Below are 17,900 nucleotides of genomic sequence, written 5' to 3' on the forward strand. Positions count from 1 at the left end.
TAATATAGAGGGCAATAGTAATATGAATTATTGTATGGCATAATGATTTTTAGAAATAGTAGTTAATCTAACACTTAATATTATATTTTTATTTACTATGTGCAGTACTTTGCTCATCATTGTTATAGGTACTTTACAGCATATTGTGCAGCATGTCTATGGTTGGTGTTAAACCAAATCCATTCCAGTATTACTGCTCATTATCTGACACTTCACCATGTGTTCATTTCTTAAGCAAATATTAAATAAAGATCTAAGAGACTATCCCTTTGACGAAGGAATTAACTAAATGGAAGACAACCTGTGAATAGTGGATTTCACGCGCCTTTGCTTTATACACGACACCCAAAAGGTGCTCGCGCGAGGGTTGTAACCTCAGCATTCCATGCTTTTATCTTTCTCTGGTATAATTGGAAGGTTTTATCAGAAAAGGTATATAAGAAGGACTCTTTTCACCGGGCGCCACAGGTCTCTCCCCAGAAATAGATTTTTCCTTCGTCAAAATCCCTTTTTTGTGTGCATATGATAAACCATGGGCTCAACTTTTATCTTGTAATACAGTAGTTTATAAGGTATACATATTTATATTCACCTTAATTATGGTGAATGGTTGCAAGTAATCCAGTTCTTTGCCTGTAATGCAAATCTCATAAACACACTAGATTAAAAAGAGTATACAGTACTGTATATATGGAAACAGTAAGATTTTGAGAATGAAAGTTTAAAACTTTTCCATATATAAGGATTGAATAAAGAAAGGAAGATTGATCAAGTAATCGTCATTGGCAGTGTCAGAATTATCTGTAGAAAAAGCCATAATGTTGATATCTCTTAGGGTTTGATGTCTTTTCATCATTTATCTAAAGTTTATGTTTTATACTGTACTTTCATTCTTTCTTGTAGTTTGAATTCTTACGTAACTTAGATAATATTTATTCATCAAGGTATGTTTGGAAGTCTCCTGTCAATTGCACCTAAATTGGTCAGTACTGATTAGATGATGAGAAAGAGTAATTTTCTCTGAAGTCTCATCTGATGCAGAACTACAGCCAGAGTTTGTTTTATAGTAAGTTGCTTCAGAGACCTTTCATGCATTGAACTGTATCAGTAAGCTTTTCAATCTTTGAATACACTAACGTGCTTTATTCTGGAATTTAATACATGACTTAATTGAAGAGTGCTCACATCTATCTCCCCTTTTTTCTGTTATTGTAGCACCTAACTTGGTTAGCTCTTTTCATGTAGCTTTGGAAACTTTTCATTAGATAGTATTTAGCTTTGATGATAATTGTACCATTGTTGTTTTTATGATATTATTTGATGAGACTGCTGTGTTGTAGGGATCATTCAAGTGATTCCTTCTCAGTTGAGAATTGAAAAAGTTAGACAGTAAGTTGAGGAATAATCATTGGGAAAAGCTGAAAAATAAAGGTAAAAAGCAGTGCAGCTGGGCCAAAGAATGTCTCAGAAAACTTTCCGCACTTTTCAATACAGTGCCACAAAAGGCACTCATGAATGATAAATGTAAATCTTACATCTACTTATAAAGAAATCCTTCTCTCCCATTATAGAAGCTATTTAAAACCACCTTTCACCTTTGTGAAGACAAGAGGTAAATGCCAGAGTAAAAAATGAACCAGTATGTGCAGATTTATAAAGTACAGTATATTATTACAAAAATACAGAATTCTTTATTGTTTAAGATTCAACTGCTCTCTTCATCAGAAGAGAAGCAATTGAAGATTTAATCTGAGACACTATGTATCCTTGCATATCTCTCACCAGCCATTTATTTTTATTTACCTCTGAGGATTGTCAGTTGATTGGTGTTGGTCAAACACTGAAAGATTATCCAAAGGACTCAAAAGGCTGTCTTCCAGAAATCCATAATACTCAATATTAATTGTTGGGCAAAGAACAGAGAAATAACCATGTAATTGTAAAATGAAGCGGAAAAGAAATTTTATAAAATAAAGAAATCAGGATTATGAAAGAGGCATTAAATGACTATACTGATGATGACCGGGGACAAATACTATTGTAACTTGGATAGGATCAATACTTATATCTTACTGGAAACTTTTTTGGGGTTTGACAAGAGAATGTATTATTCATATTCTTTATGCTTTTGACCAGCATCACTAGAATCACTGGGACTGCTGTCTAGGGGTAAACCTGAATGATATAAATGCCAATGAAAATGAAGGTCTGGGAGGAAACTATTTCCAAGGGCAACATATACTGAGAATCTCAGATCTAATCTTTCCTTGAATTTATTCTCACAAAGTAGGTTGTAACCCTCAAAAGATAAAGAATTCTGTTTTGTTTTAGTATTATACAAGTACTGTACTTTAGAAAAATTACAGGAGAAATGCATTTTTGTGTCGATTGTTTGCATACTCACAGCTTACCATTAATGAACCATTAGGCACTAGCTTGGATTTTGTTCTTTGCTACCATAATGAAGAGCGTTTGAGGTCATTTCAGTACGTGCAAATTTTATTAAACTCATGAAATTATTTATGTAAGTATCAGGTCTTGTTCTTACAAGTGTCCCTGTCTCTAGGCCATATTTCTGGACAGGCAAAGACGCATAAAGTTTACAGTACTGTACTTGTTTTTATATTTTGTATTGAGTTTTATCTTACTAATCACCAATGAATGTTCTAATGCTTTATTTCACTTTCTCAGTGTAAAGTGCTGTGCCTTTTCTGTTTTTGACTTGATTTATTTTGGCAGTTTTACTCTGCTTGTAAAGTATTTGAATATTGTAAGAACTTTGGAGGAAGGTTTATGTGCCATTTAGCATTGGCAATTTTTCCATAGCTTAGTCTTTAGATTGCTTGTGTGGGTTAATTTATGTTGAATAATTTATGGTAATTATAGTTATTCTTTCTATTATATGTGCTGTTTTCAGGTTTACTGTTTATGCATGAAAACTCAAAGTAGAATTGTTTCCCCACAATACACACTAATCTTTGCATGGAAGATGGCTTTTAAAGAATGAAAATTGTTTAAAAAATTTAATGAACTATTTTGTGAATGATTTAATCTGTGAAGTTATTGTCTGTTCCATGAAAAAGTGAGTTTGTATGCAAATTCTTAGGTTCACTGACTGCAAGTTAAGACAGGTTTACAGTATTAAAAATAAAGTGCAGTTTGTATCACAGATTAATGCTTCAAGATTTGATATCTCCTAGTTGCACGTAATTTACAAAGTACAGAATAAGTTGTCATCTTTCTGGTCTGGACTTGGGTGTACAATTCCTGCTTTCTCTGACTGCTTTGGAATCTGTAGAATATGAGGTTCTGACACCTCATAGCTATGTCTGATTGAGTCAGAGGCACTTTTGAAAGGTCATTGGGCCTATTTAAGAGTGCAGTGGTCTTAAAAGACTTTGAGGGTTACTTTCAAGTGATTAGCTTCTGTAACTGGAGTTGTGTTGGCTCCTTTGGTCCTCTCGCTCTGTTTGGGTGCTGAAGAGTTGGAATCTCTGATACATATAGGTACTAGAGAATTCACTTGCTTCCCACTAGTTATTGAAGCTCCTTACACTTCTACTTACACTCAGACAAGTTCGCAAACCTGTGGGCCAACGGGATATTGAGAGGCCACTATGCTGCTTGTGGCTCTTTCATGTGCTGTATCACTTTATGACTGATAGCAGGTTTTATCTACTCACAGATCAGAGATGAATAGATTATAGGGGTAAAAAGGTCCTTGCAATCTCTAGTACAGTAGTAAGAAAGCTTTATGAGGAGCTATCAGGAACAGCTGTTTGCTCTTTGGCACAACGTAAAACTCCCAGTGTTCTAATCTTCATTTGAAGATCCCACAGTGGCATTGGAGGATGCCTTTCAACACCTCTGGGATCACCTGAACAACTGTTCTGCCTGCGGTTTACCCTGATTTGCAGTCATCAACAGAGCATGTTGATCATTTGAGGAGACTGGATTCATAACTCCTTGTGGGGGAGATTTATTTATTTGTCTTCCTCCACTTAAGTAAGCTCCTCTTAGCCCCTGCTGTTAAGGACTGCTGCTTCACCCTTAAATAAGTCATTTGACTAAAAGTCAAGGACTTTCTTATCTCCGTTGGAGTAACCCATGCTAATGTTGAATGTTCAGCATTCTTGTCCCATCCTCTAAAGTTGGATATATCTCATGTTCCTTGTAGTTGCTCTATGGGGTTTTTAAAGCTATTGAGAGGGACTTCAGACTGACCTTACTCTCAATACAATATTTTACTAATCTTAGCATTGGCTATAACTACAAATATATATACCATATCTAGTATTTAGAAAATAGAAATGAAGTCCCACTCTTGTTTGTTCCTGAGTTGGTGGTAGAAAATCTCAGATTGCCAGTTTCTGATCAATGATTCCATTACTCTGAGACTGTGTTGATGGTGAGAACTGTGGCATGCTACATGGACAAGTCTTGTCTCTTGGATGTTGATGTCTGTTCATGCTTGCCAACAGGCTGAAGAATAAGTTGCCCAAGATCACAATTGCCTTCTGGCTTTAATGGGTAATATAATAGGCTTACCATTCGTCTATCAAGACAGGTGACTTGGGACCCTGTATGAGATACCACCAAGTCTGGGGTTTATTCCATCATTTTTGTTTAAAAGGAGCCCCTCTCTTCACCTTTTTCTGGTGACAAATAATTGGAAGTGACAGACTACCCCTCCTCCTACTTGAAAGATATTGCTCACATGTCCTTGGACATATTCCCATCAGGATGTTTGGTGACTGTTTCCAAGCCTCATTTGGACAGGAAAGTATCTTCCTTAAGGTTCATGGAGGGTGGATCTGTTGACTTCATGCCAGTGATGCCTGGTTGCTTCCCTTTCTTCTTCCATCTTCGTACTGCAAACAGTATTTGGCTGTGTTTGGTCAGATATGAACTGAGGCTGATTAGTTACATAAGTAATCAAGGCCAGAGTATGTGATTCCATCCCCTACTCTTCTACAAGCAGAGGCTGTGGAATTAGAGCATAGTAATTATAGTATTACCTATTGAGTTGTATCCCGACAACAACGGGAATGGCAGCCTCCCCTAAATATTATCTGGGGTTAAGTTCTTATAATTTTACCAAACTCCTGCACTGTGTGTTATAAGAATCTTGCCTTAACATATGCCAGGCTGTATAGGATGCTTCATTAGTAACCATTCCCATGACGATTTACATAATTGGAAAGCTGACATTTCTGTTTTGGATCAAATGTCCTTCAATTTCTTGAAGAGGTCATAACCTCGCAAATTCTACGAGACAAGTCTCCTACATAATGAGAAAGTCTCAAATAAAGATGAAGTTTAACTATTTGCATTTCTTTGTAACAGACTGCAATTTTTAGAGTAAATTCAAATGCTGAAAATTTACCCCTTACCATCTCTATAGCTGTTCGGGTAGAAAAATATAAAGTAAAGCCTCACTTGCATTCACTGCGCACACATAAACTACAGTACTTTGTTACTAAATGTCAACTACCAAATCAGCCTTGATGACAAATTGTAATCCTAAAGAGGTCTGCATAAGACCCAGGTTTGCATATTTGAAAAATGCAATTTACTTTAAGAACAATTTTATTTATACAGTATTTATTTTTACTATTGTGTACTCGTGATGTTCATATTGCTTCTCTCAAAGATTTTTAAATGTTGACGCCTACTCCTTAAAATCAAAATTTCTCGTTTACTTTCCTGGTAAAATGCCGTCTCCTATAGCAAGCATTGATATCAGCTACAGTGAATAGAGGGAGTATCATAGTTCCCTTGCCTTTACAGTCAAGAAGTGAAAACCAAATCATTAGCCTCTTGACACCACTAGTAATTTCAACTATAACCTTTCAAAACTAAATGTATCATAATCAAAACCTTGAACTTTCTCTTTGAGAAAAATAAAGTTATAACTTGTACAAAGTTTAAGCACATATGTCAACAGTAAATTTTTATGTATGCCATATCTCTCACAGTTACCACAGCACTCAATACTCAGCAAATTTCTAATAAAAATTTAATTTTTTTAAGATACAGCCTTGCAAAAAACTGACTACATTAGGTATGCCACTCAGCCATTGCCAAAAATCCTTTCCAAAGAAAAGTTTTCACAAATAAAGAGATAAAGGTGCATTATCACTTTATGAATTTGAACCTTTACGTCCTTCCTTGGACTCGAATCTTGAATCTATATGGTACCTTTTTAGGAAAGAGGCTTTTTGAAAACCAAATTCACAAATCACTTGAGAACTTTCATTTTAATATTTCAGTCTTGTTAACATAAAACTTCACAACTCTCACAGGAAAAAAGAGATTCTTTCTGTGTTGTCACTTAACGTTAGACCAATCAAAATGGTCAGCTATCAGCTAAATGTACAGTATTTGAAAAGGGGAAGTTTAAATTATCAACCTTCCTCCATACATAAAAATAAAACACAGTTCTGTGGCTGTGCTGGCACATTTTACAAAGCTGCTTCAACCATTCTCGCCAGCATTCATAGCAATTCCAGAAAAAGACTTTCTCAATTAAAAGTTAAGTAACCTAAAACCGCTTAGGATAAAAGCTCAATTTGAATTGTATTGGAAACTATGGGCACAAGTAATCATGATAAATGTAATGAAAGAACTAAAAAGGAAGAAGAACTATGACTCATCATTGCCCATATATTGGCCATCGATTGCCATATAGCTTGATGCTAGCCAGAGGGTAGGTTAATTACAAGGAAAGTAAACGGGAAATTTAGATATTTGGGCATGGCGTCAACATTTAAACATCCACGAGAAAGAAGCAATATGAAGATTAGGGGAGATTCATAGAAATAAGGAAATTATTGTACATATTTCAGAAAGACCTGCATACTAAAATTTCTTTAAAAGTTCTTTGAGTTATTTGATTTCTGTTGTGTTACCATCTGTTTTAAATAAGTGCTGTATGTTATGAACAAACATTTATTTGAACAGTAATACAAACATGATGTAATCCCTTGATCATCTTCACTAATTAATTCAAGAAATTTTTGGATATCTGAAATTCAAATAATGAATTGTGAACAATCTGGTAAGGGAGCCAAGAATCTAAGTGTAACTTTTATTAATATATACAGACATACTCTTAGACAATTAACTGTATAAAAAGCTTTTAGAAAGGCAAAGAATGTAGCATTGGAGAATACATATCCCCCAAAATAAGTTACTTTAACAAGGAAAATGTCTCACTCAAGACTTGAGTCATAGTAGGCTATCTTATATAAATTATGCAATCGTTATAAAGTTATTGAATTGCCCGACACAAGCAATCCTTATCTATTTCATGTAAATTTAGTGACACTAAATGTATGGTAAATGTATGTACATAGGATACTTATCATATGCTCATATGTTACTCAGTAAGGTCAATGACCATATTTTGACATTATTTTACTTTAAATTGGCCTTTTTTTTGGGGGGGGGCATCAACATAGAAATGAAAATTAGTAAAATAAATTATATATAAAAATGAAAAATTACTCTGATGTTAGTAACATTTTTCAATATTTAACTTAGCCGGTGATTATAATAGCTGCAACTCTGTTGCTCGACAGAAAACTCTAAGGTAAAACTCGCCAGCGATCGCTACACAGGTTGCGGGTGTGCCCAACAGCGCCATCTGTCGTCCAGATACCCAGTACTCAATGTAAACAAAGACTCAATTTTCTCTCTGTCGTGCTAACGACAAGACGTACTTACTCGCTGTTGCTAAACTGGAGTTTTTTCACAACTAATTGGTGAAGTACATTATTCTAGTTTTGAGCTTTCGCTGTGCAAGGTTTCTCTTCACAAATCCTTGAACTCTTTTTGATAACGGATTCTTTGTTGATGACTTTTTGATAGTTTTTTGAATTCCCCTTTGACCAATTCAAAATGGCTGACCCTTCACAAGTCCCAAAATTTAGGAAGTGCAATGCTAGGGACTGTTCAAGGCGTCTTCCGAAGGCTTCTATCGACCCTCACACTGTTTGTTCCAATTGTCGGGATAAAACCTGTCAATTGGAAGATTGGTGTGAGGAGTGCGTTGGGCTTTCGGAATTCTATTTTATCGAATTCCAAAAGTATACACGTAGGCTAGAGAGAGATAGAGTTAGGAGAAGTTCCTCTCGTTCTATCGATATTTCCTCTCCTCATGCCCCACAACCTATTCCTTCCCCTGTAGTGGTTGCTCCTAATCCCCCTCCTGGCACTCAGGAACCTTCAATGGCTGATATGATGCGTGCCATCCAAGCTCTGGGTGAGAGAGTTGAGTCCCTTGCTAGTGACCGTAATCAACTTATGGCGGATGTGAAGGAGCTGAAGTGCAAAAGTGCAGTGGGAAGTGTTAAAGTGAGTGATAGTGTTGTGGATAGTGTTGCGCTTGAGGGTTCGTCTGTTCGTGCCTGTCGTCCTCCTAGTCCGGGACCTCTTGCAAGCTCCCAAGTCCAGGGGAGAAGCAATGTCGTACGACAAATGGGTTCGAGAGGCTTTAATCAGCGAACAGACGTTCCCTCCGTGGTATCGGGCGTATCTACCCAAGATCGCCCCTGCCTAACTAAGACGAGAGAGCCCATATATACCTCGTCTTCGGAAGGTGTTTCTCGCAAGAAACCCTGGACCAAGGTCTCACGACCGTTAAAGCGCAAGTCGGTCCCTTCCGCACAAGTCCAACGGCCCAGTTGTAGCCACTGGGTCAGTTCGGACTCGCTGCAGTCATCCGATGACTGCTCTCCTCCTAAGAGAAGCAAAGCGGTACCGCTTCAGACAGTTACACCGTCTGTCGCCGCACCTGCTCCTGTAGACCCTAAGTGGTCTCTACTGCAATACATGCAGTCTCAGCTAACGTCTCTTATGCAGGACTTTCGTGCGGAGAAGGTTGCTGCCGCACCAGCTAGTGCAGCTCCTTGCCTACAACCGCCCACACGATCGGTTGTGCGTCCGGTGGACGCTGAGGTAACCTTCTCACGCACACCAGTTGAGAGAGTTCCGCCACCCATGCGTTCCAGTGTGATCTGCCAGCCGCATGTTGACGTTCAGCGACGCACGGAGGTCTCCGTTGACGTTCGTGAGGTTCAACAACCGTCAGAGTTGTTTTGTTTTGACGCGGTGCGTCAACCTCCGCAACCCAGTGTGGTTGCCACTGCACACCCACATCAGTCCAGACAGTCTGGAGTAGACGCTGTGCGTCCCCGCGCTACTATGGTTGTTACCAGCTCACAGACTGGGCAACAGTTCCATGACGTTGTGTCCGGCTCAGTCACGCATGCACCCGTGCGACCGGACTCAGCTTACCAGCCGTTACCTACTCCGTTGCCGTTCCCTCATCAGTTATCGGATGAGGGACTTTCTGATGATGATGTTGCTGCACACGTAGATGAACCGCATTCAGAACTGGACGAGCCTCAGTCTACGCAACCCTCTTTGGACTTTAGGAAAGTTTTGGCCCTGTTCAAAGAGATGTTTCCAGGCCAGTTTGTTTCTGTGGCTCCGCGTTCTCCTCCGTCAGAGTTTGTGTTAGGCATGCCGTCATCCACTCCTGCCTTTACTAGACTCGTCCTCGCACGCTCGTCCAAGAGAGATTTGCGTGTGATAGGAGAATGGCTGCAGTCCAAGAAGAGTTTAGGGAAGACAGCTTTTACGTTTCCCCCTGCTAGACTCTCTTCTAGATCGAGCGTCTGGTATGCCACGGGAGAAGTTCTCGGCTTGGGAGTTCCTGCCTCTGCCCAGGGCGACTTCTCAAGCCTAGTAGACTCTCCCCGCCGCCTTGCCATGAGACGCTCAAAGATATTTTGGTCATCTTCGGACCTGGACCACCTGCTGAAAGGTATCTTTAGAGCCTTCGAAGTTTTTAACTCCTTAGACTGGTGTCTAGGAGCTCTAAGCAGAAAGATCTCTCCGACAGAGAAGGAGACTTCCTTGCTCATTATGTCCTGCATGGACAAGGCCGTACGTGATGGGTCTAATGAGCTTGCTGCATCATTTGTGTCCGGAGTCCTTAAGAAGCGTGAAAACCTATGCTCATTCCTTTCAGCTGGAGTTACACCATGCCAGAGATCCGAACTTCTGTTTGCTCCGCTTTCCAAGTGCCTTTTTCCAGAAGACCTGATTAAGGAAATTGCCGCTTCTTTGATACAGAAGGATACTCACGATCTTGTTGCGTCCTCAGCTCGCAAAGCCACCCCTTTGCCTACCTTGTCAGCTAGACCAAGGATGGACACTCCAGCGTCCCGTTTTATTCCGCCCTTTCGTGGCAGAGCCTCCAGCAGAGGAGGTGCTCGTGCCGAAGGGAAACGAGGAAAGAAGAAAGGAACCAAGTCCTTTAAGGGCAGAGTCTGACTGCCAGCTTCTTCAGACAGCAGTGGGAGCCAGACTCAAGAACTTCTGGCAGACCTGGGAAAAGAGAGGCGCAGATGCACAATCTGTGAAGTTGCTCAGAGAGGGGTACAAGATCCCGTTTGTACGAAAACCCCCTCTAGCAACGTCTCCCATTGATCTCTCTCCCAGGTACAGAGAGGAAGACAAGAGACGAGCATTGAAACAGGAAGTGTCTCTCTTACTAGAGAAGGGAGCGGTAGTCAAAGTCTTGGACCATCAAACCCCGGGATTCTACAACCGCCTCTTCTTGGTGTCAAAGAAGACAGGAGGGTGGAGGCCGGTGCTAGACGTCAGTGCGCTGAATGTCTTTGTCACAAAGCAGACGTTCTCCATGGAGACCACAAAGTCGGTTCTAGCAGCGGTCAGAAGGGAAGACTGGATGGTCTCTATAGACCTAAGGGACGCCTACTTCCACGTCCCCATCCACCCGGACTCCCAACCTTTTCTGAGATTCGTTTTCGAAAAGGTTGTCTACCAGTTTCAAGCCCTGTGCTTTGGCCTAAGCACAGCTCCTCTTGTGTTTACGAGGCTGATGAGGAATGTAGCCAAATTCCTTCATTTAGCGGACATCCGAGCCTCCCTCTATTTGGACGACTGGCTTCTCAGAGCTTCTTCCAGTCGTCGCTGTCTGAAGGATCTAAAATGGACTCTAGATCTGACCAAGGAATTGGGTCTCCTTGTCAATATGGAAAAGTCACAAGTGGTCCCATCCCAAACTATTGTGTATTTAGGGATGGAGACTCACAGTCTAGCTTTTCGGGCTTTTCCGTCGGCCCCCAGAACAAGCCAAGCCCAGTTATGCATCTAGAACATGCTGAAGAAGGAACGATGTTCAGTCAGGAAGTGGATGAGTCTGATAGGGACGCTATCATCCCTGGAACAGTTTGTGTCACTAGGAAGACTACACCTCCGTCCTCTTCAATATCACCTAGCATTTCACTGGAAAAAGGACAAGACGCTAGAAGCGGTCTCGATCCCCATTTCCGAGAAGATGAAGTCTTGCCTGACGTGGTGAAAGGACAGTATCAGCCTCAGAGAGGGTCTGCCCCTGGCTGTTCAGACTCCCAACCACGTTCTCTTCTCGGACGCATCGGACGTAGGCTGGGGCGCGACATTAGACGGTCGGGAATGCTCGGGAATATGGAACTCGAGTCAAAGGACAATGCATATCAACTGCAAGGAGCTACTGGCAGTACATCTGGCCTTGAAAAGCTTCAGGTCTCTCCTTCAAGGCAAAGTGGTGGAGGTGAACTCGGACAACACCACGGCTTTGGCGTACATCTCCAAGCAAGGAGGGACCCACTCTCTGATGTTGTACGAGATCGCAAGGGACCTGCTCACCTGGTCAAAAGGTCTAAACATATCGCTAGTAACGAGGTTCATCCAAGGCAACTTGAATGTCATGGCAGATTGTCTCAGTCGGAAGGGACAAGTAATTCCAACAGAATGGACCCTCCACAAGGATGTATGCAAGAGACTTTGGGCCACTTGGGGCCAGCCAACCATAGATCTCTTTGCAACCTCGATTACCAAGAGGCTCCCAATATATTGCTCACCAATCCCGGACCCAGCAGCAGTTCATATAGATGCCTTTCTCCTAGATTGGTCACATCTAGATCTATATGCATTCCCACCGTTCAAGATTGTCAACAAGGTACTGCAGAAGTTCGCCTCTCACGAAGGGACAAGGTTGACGCTAGTTGCTCCCCTCTGGCCCGCGAGAGAATGGTTCACCGAGGTACTTCGATGGCTAGTAGACGTTCCCAGAACTCTTCCTCTAAGGGTGGACCTTCTACGTCAGCCACACGTAAAGAAGGTACACCAAAGCCTCCACGCTCTTCGTCTGACTGCCTTCAGACTATCGAAAGACTCTCGAGAGCTAGAGGCTTTTCGAAGGAGGCAGCCAGGGCGATTGCTAGAGCAAGGAGAACATCCACCCTTAGAGTCTACCAATCGAAGTGGGAAGTCTTCCGAAACTGGTGCAAGTCAGTATCTGTATCCTCGACCAGTACCTCTGTAACTCAAATAGCTGACTTCCTCTTATACCTGAGGAAAGAACGATCACTTTCAGCTCCCACTATCAAGGGTTACAGAAGCATGTTGGCATCAGTCTTCCATCACAGAGGCTTAGATCTTTCCAACAATAAAGATCTACAGGACCTCCTTAAGTCTTTTGAGACCACGAAGGAGCGTCGTTTGGTTACACCTGGTTGGAATTTAGACGTGGTACTAAGATTCCTCATGTCAGACAGGTTCGAGCCGCTACAATCAGCCTCCCTGAAAGATCTCACCTTAAAGACTCTTTTCCTGGTATGCTTAGCCACAGCTAAAAGAGTCAGTGAGATTCATGCCTTCAGCAAGAACATCGGATTTTTATCAGAAAAGGCTACATGTTCACTACAACTTGGTTTTCTAGCCAAAAACGAGCTGCCTTCTCGACCTTGGCCGAAATCGTTCGATATTCCAAGCTTATCGAATATGGTTGGCAATGATCTAGAAAGAGTCTTATGCCCTGTGAGAGCTCTTAAGTTCTATTTAAAACGAACTAAACCTTTACGAGGCCTGTCTGAAGCTTTATGGTGTTCAGTTAAGAAACCATCTTTGCCTATGTCAAAGAATGCTTTATCCTATTTTATCACTGTTAATACGAGAGGCTCATTCCCATCTGAGTGAGGAAGACCAAGCTTTGCTGAAGGTAAGGACACATGAAGTTAGAGCTGTCGCAACTTCCGTGGCCTTTAAACAAAATAGATCTCTGCGAAGTATAATGGACGCAACCTATTGGAGAAGCAAGTCAGTGTTCGCGTCTTTTTATCTTAAGGATGTCCAGTCTCTTTACGAGGACTGCTACACACTGGGACCATTCGTAGCAGCGAGTGCAGTAGTGGGTGAGGGCTCAACCACTACAATTCCCTAATTCCATAACCTTTTAATCTTTCTCTTGAAATGTTTTTATTGTTGTTTTTTGGGTTGTCCGGAAGGCTAAGAAGCCTTTCGCATCCTGGTTGATTTGGCGGGTGGTCAAAGTCATTTCTTGAGAGCGCCTAGATTAGGGGTTTTGATGAGGTCCTGTTGTATGGGTTGCAACCCTTGATACTTCAGATCCTAGGGGTCGCTCAGCATCCTAAGAGGATCGCGAGGCTCCGTAAGGAAGACGTACTTAAAAAGGCAGAGTAATTGTTCAAGTCGACTTCCTTACCAGGTACCTATTTATTTTGTTTTTGTTATTTTGATAACTTCTAAAATGAAATAAAAACTCTTAGCTCATAATAATGTAAACATATATTGCTGGTCTCTACCCACCCCCCTGGGTGTGAATCAGCTATTATAATCACCGGCTAAGTTAAATATTGAAAAATGTTATTTTGATAATAAAATAAATTTTTGAATATACTTACCCGGTGATTATAAATTAAAGGACCCTCCCTTCCTCCCCAATAGAGACGCAGTGGAACGAGGAGAAAATTGAGTCTTTGTTTACATTGAGTACTGGGTATCTGGACGACAGATGGCGCTGTTGGGCACACCCGCAACCTGTGTAGCGATCGCTGGCGAGTTTTACCTTAGAGTTTTCTGTCGAGCAACAGAGTTGCAGCTATTATAATCACCGGGTAAGTATATTCAAAAATTTATTTTATTATCAAAATAACATTTTTCTCATCTTTCAACTTTTGTAGCTTTCCATTCATATAGCCTAACCTAATTGCAGAACGTAGAAAAATTTAAATTTGTATTTAAAAACAATGCATCCTTGTTGTATGCCTAACTGGAGCATGTTTAAACTATGAAGTGTTAGCAAAGCTCAGCCTTTCTCATATGAATTTTGTTTACTTTGTGCACTTATTTTTTATTATGTGCTATGAATAAAAGGAAATTGGATTGTAGAACAGTAATAACTTTGCTCTGTTTATTTAACTTATACATTTTGGTATTAATAGTAAAAGCAATTGGGAAAATATACCCAATTTTCTGTGTTGATTTTCTTTTTTGTTGGTTATTTATTGCAGTAATTGATTGAATGGCTTTCATATCTGATGGGCAAATTTATCCCTGACAATTTTGACATACACCTGAGAATGTAGAAAAGTCTTTAATGCTTTAAGGAAATTTTTACCACAATGCCTGACTTACATTTTTTCCTAATTTTATCTTTGTAACAATAATGCTAGCCTGACAGAAAAGAGCTATAACAATAATTTACGGTATTTCTCTCCAAGTTCCTACTTATTAACCAGCTTGTCCTTTGCTTTTGCAATGTTTTGCTTTAATGCCTTGTGAAAACCACATACTCTGCAAAAACATGGTCGTGAGAGTAGCTCCTGTCTAAATTTTAAGACATCTTGATTTTTGTCTTGGGACATGGTTCTTCAGCGCATACAAAAAAGTATACCACACAACATGAGGCTTAGCAAAGCATGGGGGATACTGACACAAGCAACACTGTAGTTCAGGTCGCTTGCGTCAACTGGAACGAAACTGACAGGACTAAAGGGGATTTAGTGTCATTCCCCTCTGCATAATTTGGGGATTGGTTTGAAGTTCTGATATTTAATGCAAGGAAAATACATATATCCATTTCACACTGAAAAGTAGTGTAGATGGTGGAGTAGTGGTTATTGTTTAAAAGAGTGTATTGTGATTAAGGATTGTTGTATACAGTACATTGCACAACCCTCCTAGTCTCACCAAGTCTTTGGATGGAATTGCTGTCTCTTCTCTCTTTCTGAACCCTCCTAGCCAAAGGGTGGGTAGATAGGTGAGCAGTCTGTCGAGATAAAAGAACTTGGCAAACATAATCTTGACATGTCACATTATCAGCCTTATCCCCTAATTTGGCTAACTGCACCTTCCAAAAGTGGGCAGAGGTGTCACCAGATCCTTATATGCAATATAGGGAGAATAAGATATTGATCTGGAAAGTAAATGGATAGAAAAAGTCATGCAACAGATGGATCTCATACCATGAATTCAGTCTTAGGTCAATTGAGTAAATGTTTTGAAGATTTGTTGAATGTTAAGTCAAACAGGAGAGTTAGAGGTGATTAAGTAAGAGTGCTGATGATTAGTAAAAAGTTTTAGATTCATTTTAAAGTGATTGTTAATGAGATGTCAATTAAGAGGTTGAAAACTAGAGGCCCAGCAATTGATAGGGTAATAAGTGAGATGCTGCAATGTAGTGATAGTGTGATTAAGTGGCTGAAAAGTGTTGACATGATATTTGTGGATAAGAAAAAGGCTTTGAAGTAATGGTCATTTATGATATAGGTGAAAGGGACAGAGCAGATTTTATTTTAGGTCCATAATATATATTTTGTATGTACTGTATACCTGGAAAGGTGTATGGTAGGATTTTGATTGAGGAAGTAGACAGGTAACAGGAATGAAAGAGGAAGTACAGTATGGGTGTAGACAAGGAGGTCAGTATATATTTATTTATGTTTACTGCATTATGAAACAGTTGTGTGAGAAGTTTCAAGTAAAAGGAAAAAGCTTATGATAAAATTTATAAAGGGAATGTTGTGTGTGTTGAGATTATGATTTACTTTGGGAGATAAGTTGTTAAGAAAAAAAAAAAATTATGATGGAAGTGGTGTGTGTTAGAATATGTAGATGGCATAAAAGTGGGTTTGAGATAAAGATATTTTGTTTGTCTGTGTCTATCTAATATATTAATGAATGGAATGATGAAGAAGTCAGAGAAATTTATGTAAATGTAAGTTCCAAGATGTGTAATGTAAAATGAGCTGTGAAATTTTACTTTTCGTAGTGCTAGAGGAGAGTTTTTTCCCCCAGTTGCACTTTGGCACTCAATGACCTCTGCACCCCCAGTGCCGAGCCTAATACAATCCAAGATAGGAATGTATGAAGGAGTGTGAAACCCCCTCTCTTTTATGGGATAGAAGTGTGAATGTTGAATGAAAGGATAAAGGTTGAAACTGTTAAGATGAGCTAATTGCATAGTATATGTGGCATAGTGAGAATGGAATGGGGAAAAAATGCAGAGATAAGTAGTAGTAAAATTGTGGATCAGCATTTTGAGGTGGTTTAGTCATGGAGAAAAAACAGATGAGGATACATACATACATACATATACCAAGGCACTTCCCCCAATTTTGGGGGGTAGCCGACATCAACAAATGAAACAAAACAAAAAAGGGGACCTCTACTCTCACGTTCCTCCAGCCTAACCAGTGACTCAACCGAGTTCAGCTGGTACTGCTAGGGTGCCACAGCCCACCCTCCCACATGAGGATAAATTTGGGTAAAGACCGATAGTTTAGAAGAATTTGTAGGAAGGACAAGAAGATATGAAAAGAATTTGATAGTTTCTGAGAAATGGGCGTTGAAATTGAAGGTCCTTAATATCCCTGAAAGTCATGATTGTGGGTAACATAGAGGTGATTAGTGCAGTTTGTGTAGGGTTTGAATGCACTGTTTACAAAGCTTCTGTGTAGTTGTTTTATGGAAGTTTACTAAACAGATGTCATTCGTGATACAGCATTTTAAAAATATGAATGTTGCAGCAACTGATATAGTTACATATTTTAACTTTTATTTTATGATTTGACTTTCAAAAGGCATAGTCAATGTATTGAATAACAAAAGATTTTTTTTTATATGATTAGAAAATAGGCTAGGGGTTTTATTAGGTATATTGTTGTTAATGGTTAGAAAATAAGGTGGACACAATTCAAATGTGAAATCTTCTAAGAATTTTTTTTATTTTCTTTTTATTTTGTGTTGTTAAAATGTTTGTGCTCTCTCTCCTATTTTACAGGTTTGTCAGTAGGGGCTTCCACTTAGCTGTATGGAGAACCAAGCCAGACATAATTATATTCCTAGGAGATGTTATGGATGATGGAAGTATCAGCAATGATAATAGTTTTCATCAAAAAGTTGAACATTTCAAGTCTCTAATGTATATTCCTTCATATGTTAAGGTGAGAGATTTGTTTATGTGTTAAGATATGAGAAACATTTTATTTTGAAAATATTTTTTTTTTCCCCTGGAATAATCATCTCTATATGAAGATTCATTCATTGCAATTCCTGATAGAAATGATGATTCTTATATCTGTTGTCAGAAAATGTTCTACCTTTAGTAGGTATAGCTTACAGGGATCATAGCTGTACATTTCCTATTCACTTTACGTTAATGTATTATTATACCATTAATCATTTAACATGGGGAACAAAATATTTTTATCATTGCCTGCCAGAAGAAAGTATTTTTTACTGATTCATCTCTGCAGGACCACATCGTAGAACAGTGAAAAAGATGTTCATCCAAAATATATACAAGTACTTGAATCTTAATATAAGCTGAATGTTATATTGAATTACTCATAAATGAAAGATTTTATACTTTTTCAGAATTTCTATGTTGTATAATGGTAGCTCAATGTACACTTTCTGGAAAGTACTTGGATAAAGGGGAAGATTATATTAGATGCACTCTATGGAATAATCTCCTAATATATGAGTTTTATTGACTTACATGTAAGCACAATTCACGT

At 39.5% G+C, this 17,900-nt stretch overlaps 2 protein-coding genes across 2 annotated transcripts in view; one reads left to right on the top strand and one right to left on the bottom strand.

Annotated features, from left to right (window-relative positions):
• The window catches only part of LOC137624778 (serine/threonine-protein phosphatase 2B catalytic subunit 3-like), a 568,901-nt gene that overhangs the window by 173,528 nt on the left and 377,473 nt on the right, over positions 1 to 17,900 (bottom strand). The gene's annotated exons all lie outside the window — the stretch shown is intronic.
• The window catches only part of LOC137624478 (metallophosphoesterase 1 homolog), a 55,683-nt gene that overhangs the window by 34,010 nt on the left and 3,773 nt on the right, over positions 1 to 17,900 (top strand). Inside the window, exon 3 of the mRNA XM_068355254.1 lies at positions 17,162 to 17,324. Coding sequence (XP_068211355.1) covers positions 17,162 to 17,324 — 163 coding nt within the window. The remainder of the gene's footprint in view (positions 1 to 17,161; positions 17,325 to 17,900) is intronic.

This window comes from Palaemon carinicauda, chromosome 31 (genome assembly GCF_036898095.1).
Source record: "Palaemon carinicauda isolate YSFRI2023 chromosome 31, ASM3689809v2, whole genome shotgun sequence".
Taxonomy (NCBI): domain Eukaryota; kingdom Metazoa; phylum Arthropoda; class Malacostraca; order Decapoda; family Palaemonidae; genus Palaemon; species Palaemon carinicauda.